Source organism: Gavia stellata, chromosome 21 (assembly GCF_030936135.1).
Source record: "Gavia stellata isolate bGavSte3 chromosome 21, bGavSte3.hap2, whole genome shotgun sequence".
Lineage (NCBI taxonomy): Eukaryota > Metazoa > Chordata > Aves > Gaviiformes > Gaviidae > Gavia > Gavia stellata.
Genome location: NC_082614.1, coordinates 14,723,859 through 14,747,752, shown reverse-complemented (window position 1 = coordinate 14,747,752; position 23,894 = coordinate 14,723,859). Strand labels below are relative to the sequence as shown.

Here is a 23,894-nt window from a genome sequence, read left to right as displayed (position 1 = left end):
AAGAAAGAAAAAGCAGGATTAATGGACTTAAAGTTAGATGGATATGCAATACTCTTCTGCTCCAGCCTAGAGAACAGGTAGGACATCACATTTTTGGTAGCGTCTAGCTCTAAGCGCTACAGAGAGTCAGAAATTTTGATAGCTTTTGAAGTACGGTAGCAGCAGCTGGCAGAAAGGAGCCTGGGGTGCAAAGCACCAGTCCTTCTTTTGAGTCACGGCATGGTGCTGGCATAAAAGGATCTCAGGAAACAGCAGAGCCCCAAAGACAAATGGTGCAAGAGATGAAAGATCTGGAAGGAAGGAGCAGCAGGAGTGAGAGCAACAGCTTCTTTCTCCTTACTCCAGAAGGGCTGCTTTCAGCTAAGTGTGACGTGGACGGAGAAAGAACAGGATTGTCATTCCCTTCCCCAATTAAAAGTGATTGATTACCCACTAACACTCAGCAAAAAGAGGCTAATCCTGACCCCTGTTTTGAAGAAGTTCCACACCAAGTTCAAAAATCAGGAAAGAAACAACGAGGGTCAGTTATCTGGAGTGGAACAGCAAGAAAAAGCAGAAGGCATCAGGGACACGAGCGCAGGACTCCCAGGGCAAGAGCCATCAGGGGCTAACTGGAGAGGTAGTACCTGGACAGCACGCAGAACCTCCCCAGGGCAGCCAGCTGGCAGCGGAGGGCAGGAACACGAAGATAAAAGCTCATCTACATCATATTTAATACGAGTTTTGCTCCGCTGGCTCTCAGGAAGGACAGCTGCTCTCTGCAACAGCATCTCACCCCGCGGGGGGCTCAGCAGTGCGACTGGGAAACACTACGATCCAGGCTTGAAGATTAGTGCTCGTACACCACCATCTTTTCTGACTGCAAGCTGGAGAACAGAGTAACTGACAGACCATCTTAAGAAAATGATTTTTATTTCTTTTTTTAATTTCTTTCCCCCCCCCCCATTTTTTGAAGTTCTGATGTTTACAGATATGCTTTTATTTCTGGTAATATAGCTTCGCAGCAATAAAAATCACAATGCAGCTAGCAGAGCAGCTGAACTAAGACCCATAAATACCAGCACAGAAAACAATGGACAACCACCGATATTTCTATACATGAACTATTATTTTAATGTCACATTTTGACAATTGTAAATGGTCTACAGAATGTACGTGGGCAAAAGGCAATAAGTGAGTCTTTTGAAACACTAGATGTATAATAAACAGCGCATTATCAACATTTACATGATTCACATCAAATTGATGACATCCTAAATGTATTCCTTTTAAAGGATAGAGATTTTTCAATAAAATATTACATTTCATTTAATACTCTGGTACAATACTTCATACATTGCAGGAAAAAAATAAATGCAAGGTCTACTCCACCTAATAAGAGGATCCTTTTTCATTAGTCTTTAGTACTGTAATAAAAAAAAAAATCACAATAATGTCATAAATAAACAGGCTTGAAATTATTAATTATGTTTCACTATTTAAAAGGGAGAAATTAAAAATTAATTTGAAATAATGAAGTTATGGGTAGAAAAATCAAAACCTGACAACACATCGTAGTACCAGCTGTGATATTTCCCATCCCTACAACAAAAAAGGAAACAGGTTTTATAACTTCGTTAGCCGTATCCTAGTTAATCGTGTTTCAAATACGTATCTTAAGAGGAAAAAGTAAAGTTTGGTCAGGATTAATAGGAGAACCAATCAGTCCTAACAACAGTTAGCTGAAATTAAAGTGTACGCTATAAAACATTCAGTAAATGAAGTCTGCAGCAAATTCATGCTGGCATAAATTATTGTGCCTTAGGAGTCGGGGTAAAGTTTCCCTTGTGGTATAAAGTCTTCTACAGCAGAACACTTCAGAACTGCATCCCTTTTCCATTCCATTGATACAGCAAAAGTTTGTAAGTCAATGCTTAAAAATTTATTCTCTAAAAACTCACTAGAAATACATGAAACCCACATTCACTTATCTCCCCTGAACCAAAGGACATTTCTCTTTCCTGCTTCATCTGTCATAAACCCCAGCCATCGTTTAACATAATTTCTAAAAATGCTTTAAGAATCATCCCTCTCTTGCCAGCACATGAAAGGTAGACAGATTTTATTTTGCAAGGTCTCCCCTTTGGTATTCAGCAGGGCTCAACACTCCAGTTAAGAGAGGAGTTATTTCTTCACCATCTTTCAGATTCTGTTCCCCCCTCACTGACATTCTTCCACCATATGCTCCCCAGGATTAATACACATTCTGCAGTAAGAATTCCCTGGTTCCAAGAAAAAAAAAAAAATTAAAATCCTACAGCAGCAGGTTCTAAACAGCTAAAATGAGGTCATAAGAGGCAACTTTATGTTGGCCATGTAACTGATTGCTGCTTACACAGGTCAATCTTTTAAGACACATCACATTAACTGAGTTCATAACAGAGTTCAGATTCATTCAGGATCCTTCTCTCGTTTCTCTTGACTTTTCCCCTGACTTTTCAGTTTGGGTGCAGAATAGTTCCCAACCTGAACATGCCTTCCACCTTGCTATAACGTATGAAGTGTAGAATTTGTCTAACTCTGCACAAAGTTTTAGACAAATATTTAATTGCTGTCAATTGCTCTATACAAATACCAACACTTACAACTGATCCCTTTTCAGCAGGATGAAGCTGTAAATAGGGACCGGAGAGGAAGCAGGCGTGTAGAGTAGGTATCTCATTACCGAACGAAGAGATTTCTTTCTCATCACAACTAGAAATTTTAGATCTAGAAAGGGCACAAGTATTTATGACTGGAGTATAAGGCTATGACATTAAAACACGTATTATGGTATGCTGGTGACAGGAGTTCCAAAAAAAACCCAAAGCCTCGAAAGACAAAAAGGACAATAGGCAAAGTAACAAAATTCTGCTTAACATTAAAGAAGCACCTTCATTCAGTTCAAACAAAGTGTTCAAATATTTGACTTTGCAAAGCACTCCCAGGAAAAGGTAATGTAATCTCCCACTTAACCTTTCACAAAGCTGCATTAATTGCATTCCAGGCTTTAGCATAATTTCACTAGTAAGGCCAGTAACGCAACTCCGTTGGCCCTGCACCCTTGCACACGGCAATCTAATGCAGCGGTCACCATCCGCACCTGCTGTATGGAAATGGCAATAATGCCTTAACACCACTGAAGCCACAGAACTTCCCCAGAAACATGGGGAAAGGCTTTGGTACGACACCACCGGTACCCACTCCCAGGGACCGATTCTGCCATTAATGCACACGTGCAGCTGCTAATGGCTTCAAGGGGAGCTTCTGGTCCAGATAACCGGACAGAGCAATCAAAGTGAAGAAACCCAATTAACTGGCAGTTTAACAGCAGTTCTTCGTTCTAGAGTCTCTAGAAGAGGACTTTGTCTCATTGACAACAATCAGAACGCGATTTCTTAATCTCATAGGGACAGCAAATTCAATGCAGCTCTGAAAGGCACTTCAGGTAGAACGGTAATAAACTCCTGCCTGATGAAACGAACCAGAACAAGCCCGCTGGCCTTGCTGCCCGTGCTGCCCTTTTCAACTAAGGCAATTTTAGTGGATAGCTAGCTTCCGTGCACTGCTTTCCCCCGACAATTTTAATTTAGCCACTTACACTAGCATAAGGCCTTACTAAAAAACCTGAAGGCTCAACAGCTTCCATCTCCCCAGCAGGAGGGGATGGGGCTTACCTTAAACTGAGGTAACAGCCTGCACAGTGGGTTACTTGTTTCACTGTTTTTAATGTGCTGTCAAGGTATCATCATGCAACTTTTTAAAATACTTTAACTCTACAAGTTCAATCTCTTGCTTAACAGATGAACACGGACAAACTAACATAGACAGTGTCCTCACAAACGGCTAGGCCACTGTGTCTTTTGAGAGATACTGTAAATTTCTATTTTGGGTAGAGATGATGTAAAAGGAATTTCATTTGATGTAAAGGCTACCGTGCCTAATTACTCAAAAACAGCCCATCCAGCCACTCAGCTAAGTCGTAATCGAAGCCATCAGTTATCAGAAAAAGCACCTTCATATCAATAACTGCTCACCCCTATGAAACTCGGTCTGAGTTTGAAATGTATTAGGACTAATTTTATCGTGTAGCTGATTCTATTCACGCTGGCGATCCACTGTTTTCAAACAATCAAGTATTGTTCCCATCAGTATTTTACATTAATGTAACGGATTTATCCATATCATTGCTCTCCCACCACCCCACCCCCCTGCAAAAAAAAATAAAATCCCACAACTGCTCAAATAAGGAAAAAACCCAACTAATAGCCATACTGTGAAACAAAAATACTATTGAAAAAACAAATGGATGACAGTCCAACAGTTTGCTGGATTCAAAACTGACTCTACAAAGTAGTTGTCTACATTGTAGAAAGGATTTCCTTTTATTTGGAAAATGAGCAATTGTAAATCAGGTATTGGAGAGAAGAGATATAAACAATCTTTAGATGGTCTTAAGTTTTGCCTACTGGTGAAGGATTAAAACCGTAAATAAAAAGGTACCAAGCCCTCAGAGTTCACCATTCATGTGAAGCTTCTTCCATCTCTTTCTTGACCTTTTTAAAAACCGTATTCATTTCTGGGAAAGGAAGGGGGAAGAAAATAAAAAGTATTTAGGAAAAAAAAAAGCAGTTATTTCTTATTCTGACATTATACAGGAGTGCTCAATTTTGACTTAAGAAAGCCTTAAACTCAACCAAAAGTCTCAAACTTCACTTACAAACTGCATGGCACTTTGGCAGTATAAGATGAGATTGTGTACAGGCTTGGAGAAGATCCCTAGACTAAATGGATGAGACACACGGTTACCAAATGGAAAAGGGAAAATAGGATTTCTGAGGTCTTTGGAAACACAGGGGGAAAGGTGACAAAAGGCTTCAGATTAGAATCCGAAAGAAGTTAATGACTGAAGACACCTTAATTTCAAAGGTATTGCTTTGCTGTATTCCCAGGCCATTAACCAAAGTATCAGATACTGATTATTAGCCAATAACCAATAATACTTATATATATTTTCAGTTGTCTGATTGCAAGAACCAAATCATAACATATTTAAAACATAACAAAGAGAATCTACAGATTTCTCTCCCAGCAAAAGCAAGGATTTCATTTTTACTAGTATGACAATACTACTACATCAACTGCTCACAGCACACAGGCACAGCAGTAACGTTGCTCACAGCATCTTTTATGAAGCTGAGCATGAGATTAAGTGTTCTTTGAATCTCTTCAGATGCACACAAATCCTTAGCACCAACCAGGAGCAAAGATCACTTTTAAAAGACACAGAAAGTTCAGACTGTAGTTGCTACTCATCTTTTGCTAGCCTGACGAATTTCAGTCTCCTAAATAATAACAACCTTCCAACTTACGTCACGGGTGAGTCAGGGCCTGAGAACAAAGGCCAAACTACGAAGCTACTATTCCACGTTGTTTTGAAAGGGTAGATATAGATGCAACTCAAACAAAAATAGCTTCCAGAATTTAAACACCTTAAGGGGGATAGATTACATGCATTTCGGGCATTAGAAAGTCCTTCCTACAGTTCTTCTCGTAGTTTGGTTTCATGTACATTTTCTCCAAATCCCACAACTCCAGGCTGGATATGCACACTCACTCCTGAGCATACATACCTGCCTTTGCATGGAAGTCTCTGTACATCTTCTCATCTGAAGCTCTTCTGCTGTTGCATCAGCCCCACATTTTCATATACTCTAGCGCTATCTTCTCTCATTCTGAAATGAAACAAACATTTACAGTCCGAGGAATCTAGTTTGAGAAAATCACATTGGTACACACCAATGTAATTCAGTGACAATTTACTTTGCTCAATTTACTTTCAGAACAAAGCACAGGGCAACAGTCTAGGGCAGATTCTGTGTTAACTCATTCTCATTCGAGGTCCCTGAAGATTAGTTAATACAGTTCAAAACTTACACACTAACAACAGAAGCGAACTTACTCTGGACACGTCGGGGTTGGGGTACAGGGTGGCAGAGGGCTCTGATCCCCACTTGTCTGGTCCGATAAAGAATATTTAATGTTTGTGTATTCGTGACCTTTTCTCTTACTCTTCTGTGAAGCAAAACACAACAGAAAGGCAGGTTTTGAATTACTAAGAGAAAACAATCATTGAAGCAGTGCAGAAGTTACATGTATAACTAAGCATGTATGTTTTTAGAAGAAAGGTTTGTCCATGAATAGAAGAGAGATCAATTCTGTAGATAACACACGCAACATGGACAGGACCCAAAGGTTGGCTTTAGCTGTTTGTTACAAGACCTGACAAGCCTCACTTTTCAATATTCCTCTTTCCACCACCATCTCCAGCAGAATGTACCAGACTTATGAACCAGCACTCGTACACAATCTTCATCTTACTTGGCAGGAGAAACCACACTTCATTCTTTAATAGACAGTACCAGCCAGTGGGCTTCCCACTGACCTTATTTCCAGCTTGGAGATGTGGCCAAATGAGTAACAGTGGTGTTTGCAAGATCTCTAATAAAATAACATCTTAGCCCATTAGGTTTGATATAAAAAGAACCCAAGCTGTTATTTGTATTCTGCAGCATATGTTACAAGCTGCAGCCAATTGTGCTGGCATTCATCTAAAGATACTGAAGGCTCCAGCATCAAAGCTCCACTAGAAAAGAAAGGGGATATGGCTTTCTTCCTTTTCAAGACAAACATTCACAACACATGCATACACTGAAACCTACATATAAATTAAAGCCTCACTTTAAAGTTTTACAGGGTACTGGGGTTTGTTGTTGTGTTTTGTTTTTTTTTGTTTTGTTTTTTTTTAAATGCTCGAACTAAATAACTGGCCTGAATCAATCTCACAACAGAGGTTGTCAGAGCCTCTGGGGAGTTCTGGTTGCCGAGTTTCCATTAAGAACGCTCTGTATAGCAATGTAGGTTGACATTTTTCCAAGACGGCCTTCTGAGACTTGCTCAAAACTTGCTCAACTTGTTCTGTTCTTTTACTGAACCTCTCCCCTCTCAGCCTCCTACTTACTCCTGACAACTCACTTTCAAATAGACTACCAGTCCAGATCAATGACCTGGAAGGTTAATTCTAAAAAAAAAAAAAAAATATTTAAAAAAACCGCAAAGGTTCAAACTCTGCTGTGTTATGGATACAAACCCCTCACCTGCCAATAATATTCTGAAGACCAAAACTAGGGCTTGATTTGAACCTGCCCCCCCCAAACCGCATGATGAATGGCAGTTCAAGTTACAGATGTACTGTACAGTAAAAGCAATTTCAAAAGAATCAGTCAGTTCTATTACTTAAGCTGACTGAAACAGATAAAACAAGCCAAGAAAAAGTAGATATCTGGCTTCTCTTCCTTCCACTTAATTCACTGTAATTATCCTTTCTAGTTCAGAATAACAGAAATGTGGTAAGAACTACTTGTTTCCTAGATGTAAGAGAATATACACATTTCCACGGGGCGGGGGGGGGGGGGACTTAAAACAAATTCACTTTGCTTTTCTTCTATACTTGTAAGAAGACAGGCAATATTTAACACAACACTTAACTGTAGGAAACCTCGAGGCTCTCAGCATTGCAATGCAAGAGGGAATGCTAGCAGAGCAGGGAAATATTTTCCTGAATACAAACAAAAAGCAGGTATATCTATATGAATGGATGCAGCTATTCACATATCCACTTCTTCAGTCCAGCTGGTTGTTAAGTCCTGCACGACAACAGGCTAGCCAATGTGACTACCTAATTTCTTATCAGAGCTGGCCTGTGATCATCCAGACCGACGAGCAGACAGGGAGCACGACCTGATATTCCTTCCTACAAAAGTGCCCTAACCGACTTCACCAGGTCTTTTTTTTTCCAACTTTCACTGTTTGCAACTGCAATTAAAGCAGGTGCAGAGAAGAAGGTTCCAGAAGTTCAAGGTTTTCAAAACACAGGGTTTCATTCCCAAACTATCTTTTTTGGGGTCAAATTCAAGCATTCTGCACAGTATTCTACTACTCAGACAATTTTTTTTCTGCTCTAGCAAAACATGCTTTGGAGCACTTCCGATTCACCATGTTTTTTTCAGGACATTAGTTCCTATAGTCTCAGACTAAAGCAAAGCTTTGTGGTGAAGTTCTATATTGTTTTATTCCTATAGCTGCCACTAGCCCTATAGGTCTAGGTCAAGACCTCCTGAAGTAAAGCAATGTTCTACTTCCAGTTTCTTAAACTTTTATACTTGTGCCTTCTGAGCTAGTAATGGAATAGACGATGAAACACAACTAACTGAGCCTCATCACTATAGGAGAAATACACTGCTCCACTCAGTATCAAAATACTATTCAAAACCCATTACAATGATCAAGAAAGAATTACAGATCTATTTTGTAAATGGCAGCAGCAGAAAGAGACCATATACAAAAAGCTGAGGTTACAAGGCTTGCATAATTACACACACAGAGATATGAGGCAGCTCTAAGGCAAAGTGAGACAACAAAGCCAGGAAAAAAGTACACCTGAGGGATTTCTTGTTCTTCACTTTGTGCCTAATCACCATCAGAGCACACAACAGCCATCCTGGGGAGAGGAATAAAGTCTCTATCCTATCTGCTGAACAGTGCATCTACATCATGTAGGCAAACATAAAATAAGCTCTGCCACACTCCAAAGCAGCCAGACAAGAGTGCCAAGCCCGAGCTGGCACACTCCATCTCTAAACAGGGATTACACCTCACACCTGGCACTGCGCTAACCATGCAGCTCCTCACATCTGCCTCATCAGTTGTGTATCTCCTCCTGAGCAGCAAGCCAGCTGCAGAAGGAAAGATACTGAAATACTGAAACAAAAAGATAAAAATCCCAGATGACCAGAGTTAGGGCAGAGAATGAAAGCAACAGTGATAGAATGTCAGTTCTTTATTACAAAACGAGGTAGCTTCTTTAAAAGACTGTAGAATTTGAGCGCAACAAAGTACTTAAACAGGAAGAGTGAGGTGAAGGTCTTGTGGTTGTCATCACATATTCCAAAACTTTTCTTATCTTACGACACCAAATCACTCCTCTGACTGCTTTTTATTGGACACTGTACTGCAAGATCACCACACTCATTCTTTAATCTTTCAGTCCAATATACTTACCTCTTACTAATAAACATGTTATTTAAGACTCCAAAATACATATTAGCGCTACTACCATTTGAATTTGATTATCATACTTCAGAAATACAGTTAACAGATTGGAAATCTCTTTAAAGCTCAACAGAGCACAAGGTTCTGTATTAATTAACAGAGCCTTATCTTTTATTCTTCTTGCACAGAAAGCTAGATAATATTAAAGGGCATTTGAAATCTGGGGTGCAGTGACTGGGGGACAGGATGCCATACAGGCAAGCATTTTCACGGAAGGCAAAGCAGCACTAGCTGCAGTCACATAGAGAAGCCTCTCAGACTGATCATCATCTTCCTCTGTCAGTGCCCAAACACACTGTTTTTATTTTACAGTTTCATATGTTTCAATTCATTACGCTTAACTTCTCTGAACAGGGTTAACAGGTTACAGACCCAGCCTTTTCATGATGCATTGGTTATACAGTCAGCAGTCATGCCTCCAAAAGTCACAGGCAGCAAACAAACAACTCTGCTCCCTGTTCCAACAATATATTCCCATGTAACCTTTTATACTTAGGATAAATATACCTGCTCCTCTTCAATTCTGCGCTGTAGCGTTTCAATGTAGTGCTGTACTGCCATGTAAATAAATCTGTACTGTGCTTCTGTCTGAACCATTCCTGACCGTTGTGATCTCACCATCTGAATGGTCTTTGGAACATCAATATCACAGTCCACACCTAGGAAGAATCATCATAATGTTAAGAACAGTAAAATAAACTTTGTCTTTGGAGGCGAGATCGGTCTCATCTTCCAGCAGAACACAGCGTAGCTGAATGGTCTTGCAAATAAGCAAGATTGCTAACATTTAACACAGAGGATTCATCCTTGACTACTAATACGCAGATCTGTTGAACTGTAGCGTAACATGGAAAGCTGTCCTGGGGGAGAAAACTGCATCACTTCACACGGTTCCAAGATGACTTTAAATGCAACCTAGCTCAACATACATGCTGAGTTAGTGTTTATGGCAGTTTATTCATAAATACAACACCTTTCTCCACAAACAAGTTACTCAAACTCAGCATTGCACGAGTACATTGACAACCACACACTCATGATTTTAAAAGAAAAATAGAAAAATAAAAATTAAAAATAATAAAAACATAATCAGACTCCTGGCTTAATCCTCAGCTGAAAGTTTTCATTATGCTGAACTGGAGCAGGGTTTCAGCACTTTGATTCCATCTAAGTCAAGAGGAATGAGCAAGTCCCTTCCATGCCAAACACACATGCCTACTTTGTAGCATCACTAGAATCCTCTATTCTATCAACACTCCTGTTGTTTTACTGTGATGTATCTGTCAGTGTCCCACAGGAAAATAAAAGGAGGCAACCTACCTTTTTCTCTGATTATGTCAATAAGAATATCAATCACAATGAAAGTTCCTGTTCGCCCAATCCCAGCACTGTAAAAAGTCAGACGGGGAAAAACAGTTAATTGTTTTGCTCTTTCTGAACAGGCACCAAAACACTAATACAAGTAATAGTCCAATATTAAGAGACATTAGACCTCCAAATTATAGCCAGAATCAAACGAAGCCACACAGCCAAAAGTAACTAGAGACCTAATCAACTTAACATGGAAGAGACAGAAGTCACAACAGCACTTCTGTAGCTCAGCACTTATTAACATCCTTGAATCAGAAAAAAACCTACAAGGTCAGATCTAACATTTCCTTGCCTTATAAAAAGTATCTCATTTACAAGCCGAGGCTGAGGAGAGAGCACTCACAGGAGGTGGGATGGGAGACTAGAATTCCCATGATAACCTGAAACACATCTAACCAAAACTGGCACCACCTTCTCAGACAACATCAGAAATTCCTATTTATACAGACATGCACACTCTGAAAGACAGCCCGCTTCAAAGGCAGACATTTGACACCTATCTAGAGTATATCATTTTGCAAAACAGAAAGCACAAACACCTTGACAGATGGAAGTCTGAGTAGCAATTAGGAAAAGTCATCATCTTTTAAAGTTTTCAGCTCCTCCCGCCACAAAAAGAAAAGAAAAAAAAAAGGATCCAACAGAACTCCACAGGCGTAGAAAGTAGTAGTAGTGGCAGAGGAATAGTGCATCCCCATACCTGCAGTGGACCACAACTGGTCCTGCATCAGAAATGCTCTCCTGCTTATGGTGCACCTCCTCTAGAAAGTCTAGTACACCACCAGGGTCACTTGGGACTCCGTGATCAGGCCAAGTTCTGAAGTGATATTGCCAGACCGTTCTCTCTGTGTTCCCCTGGAAGAAAGATGCCAACACATGAAAACAAAATCCTTCAGATCAAAATCCAACTAAAAGCATTTACGTGGCAAAGTTGAGTCAGATCGGAAGGTGGCATAGCCAACCTGCTGCTCAGTATCCATGGCACCACAACTCTCAAAGGAGGGAACAAGCTAGAGTTCCTCCTGCCCTGACAAGTCAATCACACCACCTGCTTCCTCAGCTCCCTCTTTCTCATGCAGTTGTTCCCAACAACATTTCCACCTTCACCTTTAGAAGCCACGGCAAAGTTCTGTCTGAGGGTGACCAACAACAAGGGACTTTCATCTGTCATATTCATCATTCACACCTAGTGGCACTTAGCTTACGCACTTCTTCCCACTCAGTTCCACCCCATGGACATACCAATCTAATATATCCTGCTTGTTTGCTTATTACACGATTCTTTTTGCCCCCTGATCCAAACTGTCCCTTAACAAGGAAGTGCTATTTCCACACTAGTTCACCGTTTCCTTCCTCATCCTTTTGTATCCCTTCCCTTAAGTGTTCTTTCTACATACTGGACCCACACACAACCATGTTCTTCTAGTGCAACCATCTCCGTGAAAAGGAGCAAACACCCAGCTAGATTGAAGCGTGATTACTTAAAAGCATCGTCCCTCTTCCCAAACTTCCTCAAAGCTCTACAGCCCTGCATCTTCTACCAAAAAGTGCTTAGGTATAAGAATCTTCAATTATGCCAAGGACAAAGAGCAAGATATATGGAACTAAACCTGGAGCTTCAAAGAAAAAGACAGGGCTCAATTTATTAATCTCTTAGTGCTTTTATTGATTCCAAAGAAACAGTCTATTTCTGCAAATTTTCGTTGCGATCTGCAGCCTAAATTAAAAGGACAGAGTTACTAACACACTTACTTGCCCAACTTTAGAAAGCTTAAGTTCTCTTAGTGTGTAATCGTGTGCTGCACTCTCCTTAACATTCCTAACACGCATAACACCGTACTCCTTTAGGGAATATTCATCAGGCCAGTACTTGACGCACTTGCTCTGCAAAATTTTAAAAAGAAAAAAGGAGTAATCAGTAAGAAGAAAGGCTGGTTCATAAACTGGTTGAACATATTTCTGAAGCTTTCATTTCTGAATACATAGAGGACAATTACTAGCGCCAACCGGACAGCTAGCTGACCAGGTAAAGTACATTTTAGGGGGAAGCTTCCCCCTAACAAACCCCAGATGATTTCAGACAAACAGGTACAGGCAATCTCTCCTTTTAGCAGCTTTCATGATCATCTGAGTACCTGCTTTGCCTCGATAGTTTCAAAACTTGGAGATGAAAATACTGTTACTTGTTATCTCCACCCAGCTACAGGTTACAAAATTCTCAGTATTTCCAGTGGAATGCTATAGCCTTACAGGCTATTCTAAAATCAAAACCCAACAGGCTGCAAAATAAATACAAGTCAAAGGTATAAGCCATTTTTAAAAGAAACAAAACTTAGATGCTTGCTTTTTCACTGCTTAGAGCAGGAAGGGCTAACACAGCTCTCTAATTCAATCACCCAAGCAACAAAGAATTGCTCCCTGTGGCAGGGGACTGAAGCCTCATGTGTCTGTAGCTTCTGAAATGTAGAGCTTTTGGTGTGCTGCTTCTCCCTCAGGAGTCTCTTTGGCCAGGGATCTATTCCATGCACTGAAGAATGGATTCACCTATTACTACTTTGATTTGGTTCCTGTGACAGTTCAGGAAAGAGCGACTCCTGTTAGCCTGTGAACGCAATACAAGTCCACACGGTATCAAATGAGAAATTACAGTGGGTATATAGATGCAGCTTCCAGTGACAGCAAATGCAGACCAAACACCGACTACTACGAAGAAACATTTCCTATTTGCAGTTACTACTGCATATTTATGAGAAAACATGGCAACAAGAAAGTTCCTTTTGCCAACACGAGATACAGTAATAGATGATTGAACACATGCTTTCCAGCCTACTTAGGCAACAAGATGCTTTTTTGTTACTTTTGCCCTTCTTTCCCTGCCTTCTCCAAAAGGGTACAAGCTAAAGAAAACATGCTGATCTTAGTGTATGCCAACATAACTTGCAGTTTCAGTAGAGAACTCTGAACACAAGAGCAGTTGGTATAGCAAGTCTGAACAGCAACACACAATGTTAAAACAATCTTCAGTCTGAAAGAGGGGATGCATGTATTATCAGCTCAATGGACTGCCTCCAAAACACCACTATTTTAATTTCTAAGTATTTGCTGCTTCCACAGGGCATTCTAAAGCATATTCAGAACTCTATGCAGATCTGAGATGTTTCATAGTTCCTCACTTCCTTAGGCAACGTGCTCTTGAAGTCATCTCTGATGCAGAGGTTTCTCTCCTTCCTGCAGATCTGAAAGGATCTTGGCCTGAGATCAAAAAGCTTTTATATCAGGACTGTTATTTGCAATTCTTGAAGAAGTGAAATAGGCATCAAGAAAAAAAAAAAAAGAATAAAGAAAAAAAAAAAATCAATGCATGCAGCACTGATTAAGTAAATGGACATTAAAATGTTTTATACAGCCAGAGCACAGAAAACAGGCTTAGCAAAATTTGGAGAGAATCGTAGAGAAACTCCAGAGGAATACAGGCCATTCAGTAGGTTATTAAAAAAAAAAAAAAAAGAGAAGTAGTGTATACAAGCCAACCCTTCCAAAGCAATCCCACAATTTATTTCTCTTCTTCCAAGAGGAAGATCTAAGGGGAATGTCACTGGAAAGGGGTAGCTTCTCCCTCCTTCAGTGCATTCTCAGGAAGGAAACACAAATTGTGCCCGTTTATAAGGGTGATTAATGGGCAGAAGTTTACAAAGTCTAAAAAAATCCACAGCACAGAGTATAATGGTTTCTACAAACACCACCAATGGCAGCTTTGATACCTAGATTAGGAAGAGAAGCCCATAAAATCTACTGCTGTTTATCTTCAGTACATATACACAAAGCCTCTTTTTTTGTGGCAGCAGTAAGGAATCCCCACAATTATCAGTCACCCATAGAAAAACATTAGCTATACTTTCAACTCAAATTTTTTTCAAAAGCGACGCTCATCTAACAAGATAACAGCTTTCCATTCACAAACAGATCATAGGATTATTGAAAAAGGTAGACAATGGTACGTGGAAAAAGCAGAGAAGCTTAAAGAAAAAAAAGAGAACAGAAACTGTTTACCAAACAGAAAAAAGATCAGAAGCAACACATTCCAAAGATAAAACTACACTATACACAGGAAGCGGTATGTGACTGTTGCAAGAATATCACTATTCAACTATTTCCTATTCTTTCCTGCCATATGTCATTAGAACCCAGAAAGAAAGTAATAGTCTCAGATTTGCCAGAAGACAATGAATAAGACAAGATCTCTGTACTTTAAAGGTGAAATGGCGGTTCTTGGGATACACCATTGCAGGGAAGTTTCCCCTTTCAGAGCATTAAATACTGCCAGAGCAGTTCACAAGGGGCTCGCAGATTCCTGAGGCTGAACAGGCAGCTGTCTTCATCCCAAGCAGGGTAGTCAAAGGCAAAGGACTGACTTCAGGAATAAAAGTGCTAAATCACGCCTGGTTGAGGGATTTCTAACCAGGTACAGTTTCAGTTGTAATCACTAGCTCAGCACGTAGCAAGAATGTTATCAAATTCAAGCACAGAAAGTAAAGCCAGAAGAGAGAACATCATTCCAGCAGAGTCTAGAAAATGTGACTTGAATGAGGTGAATCTGGGGCAGTAACTTTCCCATTATATTGTAGTTTTTAGGTAAAAAGCAGTATCATCTAAATTCACTCTTATAGTAATAAAGTCTCAAAATTCTGCTTTTCTAGTAAAGTCTGTACAGCTTGGTAAGCCAAAATAAGTGGCGATACTTTTGTTACAGGGACAGGGAGTTTACTCTTTCAAGTAGGCAGAACGCCTGTTTGGCTACATCTTGCATTCCAGTGCCTCATTCCCTGAATATTTTAAAAATACATAGATTCACATTCAGGAGCTAAAATTTCATCAGTGAACCCTTAAAAAAGGGAGGCCTGATGACATGATAGGAGTGTACCCTCAAGTCCCACAGGCACAGATTTAAAAAGAACACTCAGCACCTTCCAAATCTCCAAAGACAGTGGTGGGACACCAGATTTCAGCATATAAATCAATTTAACCATGTCAGTTTAGTCCTTACTTGCATTCAAATGTCATGACCTTTCCCAAGGCCAGTTTGAGAGTCTGTTTTTACCTTTCCTCTTTCAACTTCTTTTGTTGTCATAACAATAACTCGAGAATTCTCCTGGAACACCATCCTCCAAAAATCATTCACTGTGTTCTGTAGGCAACCTTGAGTAGCAATGTAGCTTTTTTTTGGCTTTGAGTTGTTGCACTTCGTTTCAAACTCAGGCTAGAGAAAAAACAATTTAACAAAGAGTGACAAATGGTTACAAGACTAACTTGGATTTAGGTGAGTATGCTGAAGAGTAGACACGGGCTGTGCCAGCAAGACTCCTGTAGGTAGGAGTATACTTACCATAATAATATTAGCATTGATATAGTCTGAAACAGGTTCATTTGGATCACCATCATGTAGAACAACTCTGGTATGATCAACTGGAAGAATATATATGTATGTTAAGCACTTGCATCCTACAGTTGTGAACACACAGCTGTTTTTAAATCTCCCACAGACAGGTACATTTCTTACAACTATTAAGTTATCAAACTCAGTAAATCAGTGGCTAGAATATTCAACATTTCCTCTTTTGCCATTCCTTAAAACAAGTGGCCTATTCATAACAAGCTAGATCAAAATAAGTATTCATGACTCCTAGTAACTCATGAGTACATGGACAGTCAAGCACTAAGTCAAGGCAAATGGCTGCTGGATTTGCACCATGCAGTTTTGTACCACAAATTAATCCTCTTAAATTTAAGCATTCCAGTTTGCTGAATAACAGTTTAGAGATGTGATGCTTTTAAATGAAAGATGAAGATAAATACAATATTTGGGAATTGAAATATTGGTATCTACAAAGTGCAAATGTTTGAACACAAATTGGAAATTGCATGGGCTAATACTGACAACATAAGGGGGGGAAATTATCACTAAAGAGAAGGAAAAGCACAGTGATGATTAATTAACCCCGTATTTACGAGCTAAGAAAATAAAGCAGAGAAAAGTAGCAGGCTTACATTATAGTGAAAGAAATCAATACTTACAGGGTAAAATGTTTTTGTATCTATTTTTGTTTTTGTTTTCCTGACGCTGACCTTCTTTACGACTATAGAGAAGTTTGCATTCTTGCTGCTGTAAAGTCTAAACGAAAACAGCACAAATAACTGGTTTTAATAAAAGCAGTGTGGACTGTTTCACCATCATTACAGCGATCCTTTCTCTCAAAAAACGATAATACTTGATTATAATGCCAGATAGTCAGAGAAAGAGAGAGGGGTACTGGATTTCTCCATTCAGACTTAGTACAGCATTAATTCCAAGGTATATAAGAAACACAGGAGCATGAGTGACAAGGCAAGCTATTTTCCACCTGATAGTTATAGACACCTATGATTTCAAAGCTTCTTTAAACCACAAACTATAACCAGCAAGTCCTCATGATACTGTTCTGACCAAGCAGACGCAAGTTGGTCCCTTAAAGCTTTTACCTGTAAATCATTGTGCAAGGAAAACAAAACTGGTTACAAAGGACCACAACAAAATTTTGTCTGTGGAAATCTGGCCATCTTAAAAGGCATGCAAAATAAACCAAACAACACAGAGCACGTCCAAATAAACATATTTAACACTAGGTCTTTCCCACCAAGCATAAAAGTTAGGAGTACTATCACATTTCTCCTCTTTGCTGAATCAGGCAGGTAAGGAGTTAAAAAAAATTTCCGCTGAACTGGCATTAGCTTTAGTACCGATGAAGATTAGTTACTAATGCATTCAAAACATTGCCAACCTGCAAAGGAGTAAGGGACTTTGTGATCCAGTGCTTCTCTACCTGAGCTGTACTGGATTCCTCCAGGCCTTACCAGCTTTCTTCCGCACCTTCAGCTACAGCGAGTCTGTAGTAACACTGCTGGGAAGCCCCAAAACAAGTCCCTGAGATTACGAAGGCTGTGTTACAGCAACGCCACAAAAGCGGATCCTTGCAAGCTGCAGCCAGACCAACTCTAGACAGCCAAAGAGGAGGAAGGAGCACACAGAAAACCCAAAGCACATCAACACAAGCAACTGTATTTAAGCATCAAGCACAGCAAAAAGTCCTTCAGCAGTTAGAAGCAGTATATAGGAAGATATTCTTGTCTATTCCCTCAAGACAAAAGTCCACGTGGGAATGCTACAGTATTTTCAAAGGTATAGATGAGACGGGTAAAATGCCAATGCACAACCCGCCACCGCAGTCATGTACCACTTTAAGTGCTCTAATCATTCTCTTCTAGCAACACAAGGCCACTTCACTAAACCAGTACAAAATTTTGCCCAGACTTTCTCATATTACCCTGTTAGGGGAGGAGTGGGGCACATTAGGTAACTACAAACAGGGTTATCCATAAATCATCCAGTGCAGAAACAATAAATCTGCATGGGGATTCCTCCTGTTGGCAAGGAGCTAATTTCTCAGTGCCTGGTTCACAATTAATACGACAGGGACAACAGCAGTTCCATAATTCACAGCCATGTTGCTTAGTAGCAAATCCCCCTCCTTGCAATGAAGCTGGAGGGACCAGAATCTCCTTGTCTTTATTCCAAGTTTTAATCCCAAAAGCAGTACTGGCCTGACTGAAAGGAACACTCAGAATTTGGAAGCTGCTCCTCTTGTTATTACCACTCTTAATACTCTTGCAGAGATTGCTTTTACTTTAAAGCTTGGGCACGTCAGGCACATTTATTCACCTCTATTTCAACCTCTGTTATTGTCCAAGGTCACCAAGTAAGGTAGTAACAATTAGGCTCATCCTAAAGAGAAAGAAACCAAAGAACAAAAGCAATATAGGAGAGCTGCAAGGTTTCATGCTTGTGAAGCAAAAGACAGAAAAAATATCCCCATAAAGCACTGCCTGCTATTACTACTAGCGATGGGTGAAACAGCGCTTTGCAGTAAGCTCACCTCTCGCCACACTGCAAGTGTCTTTCAAGTGCCATTATCACAGAGCACCTTTATATAATATTAACACTTTTGAGGCTCAGCGAAGTGAAATGCTAAGCAAAAAGAACAGAAAGCTAAACTTTGCTAGTAGGTTAAAAAATGGAAACAATTAAGAGTGTGGAAACCATGGCTTCAAACACATCTTCACTTCATACAGTTAATTATTATTGCTTTGAGATCCATGAGCAGCAGCAACTTCTAACAAGCCCATTAAAAGACGTACACAACACAACAATAAATCCAAAACACAGCCCTCAATTTCATTGCAACATCCAAGCATTAAGCTCACCAAACAGCCATTTTGCAGCAGCAAAAACATTACAAGGAGTGTCAACATTTCTGTCTAGCGGTTCATGGGACAAGAGGTACATCCTTAAATATGCCTGAAGACAAGTAATTTATAACTACCATCTGGACTGCCAAATCATAAACAGCACAGGCAGAGATCCACGGACAACCTGGAGTTTGCCCCCCTGCCTCCTGCCACCAAGGCTGACAGCTATAGCTTACCTGAGGTGAATGAAAAAGCATGACACTAAAACTGCTATGAGATTGCTTCATTTCCAAAAGCACAGTGGAAAACAAGTAAGGTTTAGTGCTGACCTCGCTAACAGCAGTGGAGGGGAAAGAGAAGTGGAACGTCTCATAGGTAAAATCTTTCATTTCTTACATTTACTTTTTCTGTACGACTTCTGGCTTGCTAGCAAATATTCTTCAGGAAAGTCACAAGACAGGAAAACACCTTGCTTCTAAGGACCAACTGATAAACCCATTACATGACAAATTTATTCAACAAAGACCAGAGGTCAGAAAAGAAGTCGTAAGTGTCAAGTAATAGTTCAGTCATATTTGGCAAATCAACAATCCATTCATAAACGCACAAGAGTGCTTCCCTCAAGAAAAAAAAAACAAACCAAAAACCACATTAATTTACGCAGCTTCTAGTAAACCAGCACCAACTACAAGAAGGGCAAGCCAACACGGCACACTTTTTCCTTTTTATGCCCTCTGAGTAAGAGCAAGGTCCACTTAAAGTCCCCAGGGAAGCCAATAGATGCCCTTTGCTTGGCTAACTTGCAAAAGTACGTTCAGGCTAAACCACAGAGTGATCACAGGCACAACCTACATGACTGTATCATGATATGACAAAGCACACCACTAATCAGTCGCTGGAAGAAGCAGTTAATTCCCATATGCGAGTTTTAGCCATTAGAGCAGGTGTGGCTAATCTTCCCGACCCTTCAGGCCCCATATCGAAGTTCACATGTTTAACTCTGCAAGAGAAGCAATTCAAAGGTTGAGGCCAGTTTACCTCCAGGCGAGGTTCACAAGCAATAGATGAGAACTGCTCCCCAGGGGATCCACCACTCTACTGTTAGGGTAAAACAGAGTCCCAAATCCTCAGCAACGGCCAGAGTAGCCTCTGCTGGCCTGCCCCCCCCCTCCACATGGGATGCTGACCATTCAGCAGTCCTGGGCCAAGGACTGCCCCCCGACACTGGGCGCAGGGGAAGAGAGAGGAGAAAGCTTAATCCTCATTTTATTATTTCCCCACTGTCATGACCTCACCTTCTTATATTCCATCCACATTCGTAGTGAAATGTGTTACCTCTTTGGTAAGAGTCTTGTGCTTTTCACGGATTTATTTTCCTCCTCCTGACAATAATCTCAGAGCAGACTGGAGAGTACATTCAGCTAATGAACGTGATCAAAAACGTTTCTTCAAGAATAGTTGCTTTGCAAATCCATCACTATTCAAGAAGTTTCTCAAAATAACATTACACAGCCAAAAACAGCCTCTGCCAAAGATCAGGACTTCCCAGTTTCCTGTTGCCATCTGCTGGTGGAGTTCCAGATTCCACTGTGGTTTTCTTACACGTGTGTGGTATAAACCAGTCCATTATATTTAAGACACTTCTAAAGCTTCTGGCTGTGACCACCACGTGCACCCAGCTGTTAAGTGACTCCAGCTGTCAGAGAAGGGTTAGGACCCAGGCTAGACTCAAGTAGCTTGCAAGGTGTTAGTTAATGCTCCTACTTAATTTGCTCTACTTGAGAGATTAACAGTTTCAGCTGTATTTTATTTCAAACATAAGCAGCTCCCTCAAATCATTAGGACTTCAAAGAGGAGGAGAGCTGGGCCAGCACAGCTATGTTACACACACACGAGGTGCGCAGATAAGACAGAAGGAAAGGCAACGCTACTTTCTGGGAGGGAAATGGAATTTTGGCTGCAGGCAGAAATGAAACACCCAAACAAAACAAAAGTAAATCTCCAGGAATCCAGGGAATACATGTGATCAATGCTACTTCATCTCAGAGCTTGCTACCACTACCGCTTCACAATAGTTTTAAGATCCCCAAAAGATGGCTATCAAAAAGCCACAAACTCAAGGGCAAGTGTATATATTGACTGAGAAATCACACTGAAGTTCCCTTAAAGCAATGGTACCCAACCTCCCAAACACAGCAGAGTGCAAAACAAAACATCCTCTGCACCGAGACACACAACAGAAAGCACAGTGCAATTTCCCTCATATGCACAATACATCTGACATATCCCAACTGCACCAGATACCGCTACTGTACTGCTACTCGGGTCACCAAGAGCAGTGTAGGCTAGGAATTAGTCCTTTGCCTCCAGAAAGGTTAATCCAGCCTACAGACCTCTTCCTGTCCACATGAAGAAAAGGAACACAGGAATGAACCCGATTAATTTTCCTGGTGGTCCAGATACAGTTGTACATAAGGCTCCCTCATGATGGGGAAGATATTCAGGAGGGATTGTGCTAGGTACTGAATGAATAGCACTGAAGAACATAAATAGCTCTCAGAATCAGGAAAAAAGGCAAGTATTTCAATCATTTTACTAGCAGACACAAGAGTGGAACTGGTTAAAATTTTTAATACATGCTGTACCTGACACAGGGTATGGGAGCAAGAACAGGGATCTGAAGGGACGGAGGGGGAAATGAGAAAAATGTCAGGAAGGCAGTAACAAACCTAACTTTTTAGTAGTGTAGAGATTTAATACCATAACACTTGGAATGTAACGAAGTACCTCAAATTCTTCCCAGAAGCCCTGCTTGACTTTATCTGTAGTCTCTGCTAGCTTGCTTAGCTCTCGCACTCTGCTTTCAATCTCTGCAGCATTAATACGGGTAGTATTCAGAGGCTAAGAAAGATACAAATATTAAACAAAGGTATAACAAATGACAACTGTGAGAAGACAGTTAAAACACAAATCCCCTGCATTAAGTATATTTTATATACGCAATTCTAGGATCCAGGCATCTATTTGGACTTCAAAACTTTACAATTCATAAAATGAAGGGCAGTGAGGGTAAAGAGCAAGGGGGCAGGGAACAATTGCTTTTAGATAAAGTCTCACGGTTGTACTTCAATACGTTAAGCTGTCTCATTTCTGGACTAGTCCTGCAATCCCTGTGGACCACGATGAAACCAAGAGAAGTTCTACATGCAGAGACACCAGAGTCTATCCTTCAAAGGAATATAAAAATTTGTTCCCGTTTAAATGACTGACTTCGTCATCCAGTTTCACAAAGTTTAATTCTTCATTTTTGCAGTAGGAAAGAAAAAAACCACGATGTCTCACGGAACACATGGAAAAGCCTGTACTTCAACAGTACATGCTGAAGGTAACAAAGCTTAGCGGTGTCTTTTCCGTTCACTCACCTGCTTGAGTTGCAATACCGTGCCCAAAGTTTCTACCATAGGGTTCTTCTTGTAATGTTCCACTAGATCTGTCAGAGAGTCAAATTTCTCCCCTCCACCAACATCGTATTTTAGATCCTTGAAAGACAGATGCTTATCAAAATAAATACACTTCATACAATGAAGTCTACTCTAACATCATCTTTAGGCTATGCAACATCTGAGCAATTCCCTTTAAAACCATATGTAGAAGAATCTAGTAAAATCCTTCTGCCAAGGGATGGTAGAACCTTAATAAAAAGAAACCCACACACACTATGGAGGGCATTACCCTTTTCACCATTTAAGTGAAAATCGTTTTATCTGCCTTTTCAGGAAAGCTAATTCCTCCTGAACTGAGGTTCAGTCAGCTCAAGCAGGCTACCTGACCCACATGATTAGAATCCAGGAGATAGCTTTGGAATCAATTCAGATTCCTAAAAGAGTATTATTGGGTCCTGAAAGGCTGGTATTGACTGACACCATCCCGATTTTAAGGAAGCAATGCTAAGTTATTTTCCTCAGTGTCATAAATGCTACTAGTAGTTAACTGCAAATCAAAGATGTTTTCTTGGAAAAAAATAAATAAATATAAAATTCCAGTAGTTTGGCTTTTACAGTCTTGGTAGACCATTTCTATCTCCAAACTATTTCTGTTAGTGCATTTTAGTTGTTATTAAACAATGAAGTTGTTGCACTGTCTTTTAGGATAACAGAAGAAAAAGAAAAGTACAAAATCTGTGATTTTTTTTTAAATAGCAACACATGGGCATATATGAAAATATCAGAAGACTATAATTTAATAATACTTCAGTGAAGAACTACCCTATATTAAATTCAAGCTCTAGATTTGGAAGCGTTCCTTGGATTCAGTACTCAAAATTTTCACAAAATGTTGATCATCTATCAGGTGCAACTTTATAAACTGACAGGAGAAACGGATATACTCGGATGGATCTCTATTTGTCCAATTACTCATTTTTATATAATTTATCCAGGAGACTGCAACTCGCTTAAGAAGAGTCATGAACATGAAAGGCTCCATCAGCAGAGGATTTGAGACTGACTTCTGATGCAATCAAAAGTAAATCTATTAGAAGGTACTTGACAGCATAGTATAGTATGACATGATTCAGTCAGGCAAGCGGTCAAAACCAATAAAACACTAATAGGATTTTGATGCTATTGAATTAGTCAATTTGATCAAACAGATGATAGATAGCACACAGAGTACCACAGGGAAAGGGGAAATGTATCCAGCTCTGTAGCGAGGTGCAAGATGGCCATCCTGTTAGAATAAACCCACTGCCCATGGAAGTAGCCCTGTTAAAGAAGCTCGTGCTTCATCATACCTGGCAGTGAATCATGACATGTGTCACTTTAGATTTCCCATCATTACTCTCTCCTTTATCATCTCCTGTCCGGACAGAAAGAACAAAGTCCCCAGGGTGGCTTTGACTCTCACGCACAAGAAAGCTTCCATGTTTTCCTTTTTCTGTTAGTAGTTTTTCAGCTTCTCTTCCAGAGAGATGCCCATGAAACCACCTTTAAATAAAGTAAGATACAGACAGGTACCCTACTTGTCATTCCAGCCATGGCTGAATCTGCTTGTTC

The 23,894-nt window shown here is 40.2% G+C and overlaps 1 protein-coding gene across 2 annotated transcripts in view; it reads right to left on the bottom strand.

The window, feature by feature from the left end:
- Positions 1-949: 949 nt before the first annotated feature.
- PTPN11 (protein tyrosine phosphatase non-receptor type 11) overlaps positions 950-23,894 on the bottom strand; it is a 30,211-nt gene continuing 7,266 nt past the window's right edge. Inside the window, exons 4-16 of one of the 2 annotated variants that reach the window (XM_059827500.1) lie at positions 23,633-23,825; positions 22,263-22,379; positions 21,628-21,741; positions 16,633-16,729; positions 15,944-16,023; positions 15,659-15,817; positions 12,313-12,444; positions 11,261-11,415; positions 10,510-10,577; positions 9,697-9,848; positions 5,981-6,093; positions 5,652-5,753; positions 950-4,597 (exon numbers count right to left, since the gene is read on the bottom strand). In XM_059827500.1, the coding sequence (XP_059683483.1) occupies positions 5,684-5,753; positions 5,981-6,093; positions 9,697-9,848; positions 10,510-10,577; positions 11,261-11,415; positions 12,313-12,444; positions 15,659-15,817; positions 15,944-16,023; positions 16,633-16,729; positions 21,628-21,741; positions 22,263-22,379; positions 23,633-23,825 (1,450 nt within the window). In that variant the 3' untranslated portion in view covers positions 950-4,597; positions 5,652-5,683. The remainder of the gene's footprint in view (positions 4,598-5,651; positions 5,754-5,980; positions 6,094-9,696; positions 9,849-10,509; positions 10,578-11,260; positions 11,416-12,312; positions 12,445-15,658; positions 15,818-15,943; positions 16,024-16,632; positions 16,730-21,627; positions 21,742-22,262; positions 22,380-23,632; positions 23,826-23,894) is intronic. The other variant, XM_059827501.1, reaches the window with a different exon arrangement.